The following is a 7192-nucleotide window of genomic DNA, read 5'->3' on the forward strand; positions in this document are numbered from 1 at the left end:
TTTTGGTTTCCTAATGAGCCGTCTATATCTGCATATGCAGTGGGTCCTCTTCATGGAGCAGGCCGCCGTTTTTCTACGGTAACCCAGAACAGACAAACCAAACTCTGGCTCTAGATAGGGACATTCATATTTTCACACAAGCCACTATAGTTTTCATACACAATTGGAACACAGTAGAAGTTTCACTTTGTTGCAATCTGCAAATGTACCGCTAGATGTCGCCAGATCCTACACACTGCCCCTTTAAAAAGAGTTTCTCCGTCATTTGCAACTCTAAGCTATCAAGCTGCTGTGTTATATTATTGTGGTATGTGTCGGATCTTGAGTCTGTGATGCCTGTGGTTTTGTTTGACATGCACTTCCTGCCCTCTACTGAAACACGCGTGTGTCTTTCTTAGAAATTAGATGAAGTAAGATAACAAGAGCAGTAAAGTTTGACAAAAAGATAAGTGGATGTGGAGTTTATATGTCACAATTATCAAGATCTTTATCTGTGTTGCTTTTATTGATTTTTGGGGAATTTTGCATGCAAATTTACATTACATTACATTACAGTCATTTAGCAGTAAGTGTATTCAACATAGGTATGTGGTTTGTGACCACATGTGCTTTCGCACAGCTTTCCCACACAACCTTCAATAATAGCTGCTGCCCACATTTGCTTTTCAAAATCTACATTTGCTTGGTATTAGTAATCATACTTCCTTTTTCATCTCTTAACTCTTTATCATTTACTGTTCAGTTAGAACAGAAAATCTTTATTTTGCATCTCTAAGCTGTTCACTGCTAGCTCAGATTTGTTTGTTTCCTTAATTATATTTGTAATTATTTCAGACTGTATAATAAGTGGAGACAAATACAGTCATTTCGAGTAGTACCTGAAGTATTGTAAGTATATTTAAGTTTAGAAACCATTTTTTATGAACCATGAAGAACCTTATTAAAGCATTTATTAAGGATGCTATTAAAGAAAAAAAACACCATAACATACAAATATTAAAGTTTGAATATTGATCCATTGCTTAGTTGTGAAATGCTTTTCACATTTTGTCTCATGTGGGTTGGTGCAATCAGTCAAAGTAAACCAGCCTTCAAGAAGAAGATGGCCACCAAGCCAAGGGAAGCAATGCTAAGTCTAATCCTGCGGGCCGGGCGGCGGCTGCTCTTGCAGAGGGAGGAGGCCGTTCTTGGTCATAACTTCATACACATTGTCATTGAAGACCTGCTGCAGGACATCCGCTGTTCTTATTCTGCTGCAAGTCCATCGTTTCACCTGTTGTTGGTCAAATGTCACAGCAGAGATTGTCTGATAGGTTGAAGGTATGTACAGATATCATTGTCATTATGTCAAAGACTCTCTTAAGATCACATTTAGAGAAATCAAAGACCAAATGTTTTGGGGACAAATGTGTTACTGTTACTGTTGACTAGTTTTTTTAATTATTATTCAGTATTCAGTATAAAGACGAGAATAATAAGGGCATAAAGGGGAAAGCATTATGTCGGATTTGTCTGGGGAATTTTTTTTTAATTCTGACAGAAATAATAAAATGGACCAGAGCCATGATTCATTTTGAAAATATAGTTTACAAGTCTCCTGAATTAATTAATTAATTGATCCATGTTTAATTTTTAAAGGGGCAGGTCACCCCAAATCAAAAACCCATATTTTATATTTTACTTGTCGTGCTATTTATCAGTCTAGATTGTTTTGGTGTGAGTTCTTAATTCTGGATATTCGGTGGTAGAGATGATCTGCTTCTCTCCAATATTATGGGACTATGTGGCACACGGCATTTGAAATAATACATCTAAAAAACACATCTAAAAAAAATCTAAAAAAACACATCTGAAAAAACACATTTGAAAAAATACATTTAAAAAGCTCAACAGCAATGTTTCTTTCCAGAAATCATTAATGGGTCGCTCGAGATAAGAGGTACTAGTTACTACACAACAAGGTCTGAGTAAACAGGTCCTGGCAGTGACGACACAGCCTATCTCCCGGTTCATCAAAAAATGAGGAAAGAGGTAGATCTTTGGTGCTGCAGCAGAGCAGACAGCTAGCAACCTGAGATATCAACCAGCTGTCACTCAAAGGGGCCACGCCCTCAATTATGCCCAACCTTAAGCCTCAATCTAAAAGTTATATAAAGATTCAACCCCATACAGTGTTGATGAACGGTGATATTAGCTACAGTGGCCAGGCTGCAAACATGTTTATTTCTGCTTTAAAGTTAGGTCTTTTAACATGGAGGGGGAGGTCCTTGCTAATTGCCTGACTTTTAGAACCAGCATTAGTCGGCCACTTGGATAAGTGAAGGTGCCACATCCGCATTAGCTTCTTTTTGCAGCAGCAGAGGTTGCCACTTGGTTGAGTGTTTAGCATTACCAAGTGAAAAATAGTTGGATGTCTTGAGTTATTCAAGGAATAACTCAAGACGATCAGAATCAGAATCAGAAGCTGTTTATTGCCAAGTACGTTACACAAGGAATTGGGCTAGGTGATTAATTGGTGCGTACAGTAAATAAACACAATCAATCATTGTCTTGATTTATTCAATAATAATAATAATCAATAATTTATTCCTCACCAAGAGTAAAGATAATTTCCTTGAGACAGCGTTGGAAGAAATGTGAACAGAGGTGCAGTAAGTTTAAAGATGCTGCATCCATATCCTGCAGACAGAGCATTCTACGTCATCAGCTCTTGGACTGCAGTAATCAAAGAGTGAAACCTCGCATTTACAGCAGTTTACAGCAGTGACAGACTGATAAATGTGTGAGACGTGAACTCACCCTTGGGACGATCAGCAGGATGAAGATGATGGTTGCCAGGGTGCTGAGGGTGCAGGCAGCGATGATGATCAACACCATAGGGGGAATATGCTCGTCGGCGAGGCCGTAAGGCGCTCCTGTTGATGCTGAACATGGTTCCACTCCTGTGTGAAAAAGATGAATAGGCCAATAAAATGTCTTCCCTGCAAATAGCATTCCATCAAGTGACAGCAAATTCCCCATAGAAAAGTAGATGGATATTCTCTTTGCATAGATAGACAAGCACATGGGAAACGGCTCAGGATAATAAAAGACATGGTTTTGTATAGGTCTTGAGTATTCAGAAGAATTCAGTATTCTGATCCTTTACTTATTGATAACTTAAGATAAGATAAAATAAGATAATCCTTTATTAGTCCCACAGCTGTAAAATGTACAGGATTTACAGCAGCATAGGGTATAGTGCAAACAAGAGACATAGTAAACAAACAAGATCAAAAAACGTATTATAAATAAGCAAATAAGCAATAAAAACAGTAAAGAATCCACAATAACTGAAATATTATATATACAGACAGAATAACTATTATAACTATTATTGCACAGTGTATTTGTATTGCACAGGTTTTAAGTGTCATTTGTCATCTGGTCTACTGGGAGCAGAGCTGTGAAATTTGTGAAATAGTCACAAAATGCAAATGATTGGTTCGTGTACAGGGACACAAATTGTCTGTTTTAGTCGTGAAGCTAGGGACGAATGGAATGCTGATGGAAGGACAAACAGGAGTCTTATTGTTGGAGGACACAAAATAAATGTATTGATGTGACTAAGCAACAGTCAGAGCAAGTGACAGCAAGTGAAGTAATCTATAATGTCCCAAAAAGGTTTATTTTCTTCCTTAACCTCAATAAGTGTTTTTTTGCCTAAACATAACTTTTTTTTAATGTAATGTTGTTTTATATTTTTATTTAGTCTGTAAGTATATTTATTTGATTGGAGTTTTGCAACAATAAGAGGTTCAATATGGTTTTAGACACAGAGTTTGTGGCAACGGGAAAGGTAATCAATTAAATACCTTTCTACATATTGGCTTTTTATAAGCTTCAAGGAAAAGGAGAAACAACCTTTAAAGCAAAGGAACAAGATTTGCAACTACTAATATTTTCACACATACAGGAGTGAGGTCAACAAAACCAAAATGCAATACCAATTTTATATGTTGCTGAATAACTTCATAAACATATCATATTTTATAAATATATGTTTTGTATGTTTTACATATGTTTGTCATAAGCAACTGGTTACTATAGCCATCAAACTTAGTGGAGTAAAGTAAATTTCTCTGCTAAGTATTTCCTTTTAAATGTGCCAGTATAAAATAGAATTAAATAACTGAAAAAAAAGGTACTTACTGGATGCTTGCACTGTACTGTTCTGTACTATTGTACATCCTACAAATAGTGTGTAGACACTGCATGTCACTTCACCATCTGGATACTTGAGGAAGACACAGCTGTAAACACCGGCGTCATCCACAGTCAGCCCGCTGATGGTGACCGTGTGGTCCTTCAGGGTTCCCTCTGTCCGAACCCTTCCTTTGAAACTTAATCCCGGGGTGATTTTGTCGGTTCCTCCTGGATTGGAGTGGTAGTAAAGCACCTGTCTCCGCTCTTTGTGGTCCTGATACAGATACATCGCATCATACCCTTTGATGCTACTGGAACATCCCGCGAAGGAACATCTCAAGATGACGTTCTGGCCAGACTCTCGCCAAACTGCATTGTACGCTGTCATGAAAAGGGGGACAAACTGTCTGATTAGAGGGTTTCAAAAACATCCATAAACATTTCAGGAAGCAGTAACTGAAACTACTTTGTACAGCTCTAAAAAACATTTCCTCTCAGCTGGTCTGGTAAACTTTATTGCGTTCAGACTTGTTCTTTAAAAGTTTTAAGAGAAATAAATGGTCGTGTACCTGCATTGACACAAAGACAGAGCAACAGGGCCAACCAACGGATGAGCTTCATCTTGCAGGACTGAATGCCCGCCGCTTTTGTCTCTCACATATAGACAGTGCGGGGGACAGTGCTTCCTTTACAGTTTGATGTGGTCTGATGCTGTCCTACTGTCTTACTGTGACAATTGAACGAAGCAGAGCCGTAGTAACACATGCGTTAGTCAACACTTAGACAAAGTCAAAATGTCTGCTATGGAAAAGGCCTTTTAATCAGCTGTATTTTCATTGTGGTAGACAAATAAGATAAGATAAGATAACATAATCCTTTATAAATCCCGCAGCGCGGTAATTTACAGGATGTACAGCAGCATAGGGTATGGTGCAAACAAGAGACATAGTAAAAAAAATAAAAAGATCAAAACAAGTATTATAAATAATCAAATAAGCAATAAAAAACTGTAATAAAAAACAGTAAAGAATCCACAATAACTGAAATATTATATTTACAGACAGAATAACTATTATAACTATTATTGCACAGTGTATTTATATTGCACAGGTTTTTATTGTCATGTTTTTATTGTCATGTGTCATGTGGTCTACTGGGAGCAGAGCTGGTTGTGCAGTCTGACAGCAGCAGGAAGGAAGGACCTGCGGTACCTCTCCTTCACACACCGGGGGTGAAGCAGCCGGTGGCTGAAGGAGCTGCACAGAGCTGCCAGGGTGTCCTGCATGGGGTGGGAGGTGTTGTTCATCAGGGATGATAGCTTAGCCATCATCCTCCTGTCTCCCACCACCTCCACCGTATCCAGTGGACACCCCAGCACACTGCTGGCCTTCCTGACAAGCTTGTTCAGTCTCTTCTTGTCTGCTGCTGAGATGCTGCTGCTCCAGCAGACCACTGCATAAAAGATGGCTGATGCCACCACAGAGTCAAAGAAGGTCCTCAGGAGTGCTCCCTGCTCTCCAAAGGACCTCAGTCTCCTCAGCAGATAGAGTCTGCTCTGACCTTTTTTATACAGTGAATTTGTATGATTAGTCCAGTCCAGTTTATTGTTCAAGTGAACACCCAGGTACTTATAAGATTTTACAATCTCAATGTCCTTTCCCTGGATGTTCACTGGTCCCGGAGGACAGTGTTTACCCCGGCGGAAGTCCACCACCAGCTCTTTGGTTTTACCAGAGTTGATCTGGAGGCGGTTCCGCCGGCACCATCCTATGAAGTCCTGGTTCAGTTCTCTGTATTCCCTGTCATCACCGGCGGAGATGAGGCCGACGATTGCAGAGTCATCAGAGAACTTTATAAATATAGAGGTCACCTGCATCTGATAGTTACCCATACCAATGCACTTGTCATTTTCTGTCATTTCAGATCCATTTCCTCCCCACCAGTGGTCCTCACAGCGTTCCTGCCTTTCCCAGTCAGCTAATCGTCCCACTGTCCATAGACCTTTGTCACCAGCAGGCCTTTTGGCTTGTCATAGCAGGGAAAGCACAGGTGTAATTGATTACATTGAAAACAACAAACATTTTGGAAACACAACATTTTATGTAAAACTGAAAGGGGAAAAAGAACTAGGTGTGCATTTACAATGAATGGCTGTATTTTTGGAGAACACAACAGTCTTCAACGTCCTCGCATATTTAGGAGAAAACATTGTTGGAGAAATGTAATAAGATTCTTTATTAACCCCAAACTACAAGCACTATTGTTCAACCATTTTGGAAGAAAACGTGGGCTAGTAAATGTACAATAATCCCATGTATTTTGGTTGTGTCCTGAAATTGCACAGTTCTGGGGAAATGTTCGTATTGTTATAGACAAAACTCTGAGCTATGATATACCTAAGTCATGTATGTTACTCCATTTTGGTATTATGACAGGAGTCATTAGGAGAAGGCTTTTACGAAGAGATGGTACAAGACCGAACCACAACCACAAGATAGATATGATAATTGTGTACATATATGATATGGAACTCATAGGAGCTCAAGTCACATGTCAACAAATGTTTTGTTACCTTTTTGTATGTATGTGTTCTGTCTATGAAAAAGCAATAAAAATAAAATGTTAAAAAATACTGCCTTCCATTTAGGTGAGCTATAGTGCCAGGGTTCTGGTATTGTTCATGCAGGCTCACTGTCATGACTTACTGGGATAGTTGATGCTACATAGACACTATTAATCAGCAAACTGCTAAATATTTTGGGGGCCCGGTTGTGACTGCATGCTCAAAGACCTCTCTCTGTTGGGGTGAAACCACCTTTTATTGCCTGTTTTGTTCTGCTACTGACTGCTAGTGATAACATGGTATGCATCTGTTTAGTTTGAATAAGGAATGAGGTGAGAGCACCCCCTGGTGGAGGGTTTGGGGGCTTGACTGTGGACAACAGGTACAAAGCAGACATGTGCTTGTGGCCACAGTGGGAGTATTTACATTATTCCAGGGCGCTAA

At 39.3% G+C, this 7192-nt stretch overlaps 1 protein-coding gene across 1 annotated transcript; it reads right to left on the reverse strand.

The window, feature by feature from the left end:
- Window positions 1-966: 966 nt before the first annotated feature.
- LOC129096431 (uncharacterized) lies at window positions 967-6142 on the reverse strand. The gene is made up of 4 exons (XM_054605208.1): window positions 6073-6142; window positions 4192-4566; window positions 2800-2942; window positions 967-1273 (listed from the first exon to the last, which is right to left on the reverse strand). The coding sequence occupies exons 1-4, from the start codon at window positions 6101-6103 to the stop codon at window positions 1136-1138; spliced, it is 687 nt and encodes a 228-aa protein (XP_054461183.1). The 5' UTR covers window positions 6104-6142; the 3' UTR covers window positions 967-1135.
- Between the last annotated feature and the right edge of the window lie 1050 nt (window positions 6143-7192).

This window comes from Anoplopoma fimbria, chromosome 9 (assembly GCF_027596085.1).
Source record: "Anoplopoma fimbria isolate UVic2021 breed Golden Eagle Sablefish chromosome 9, Afim_UVic_2022, whole genome shotgun sequence".
Taxonomy (NCBI): Eukaryota; Metazoa; Chordata; class Actinopteri; order Perciformes; family Anoplopomatidae; genus Anoplopoma; species Anoplopoma fimbria.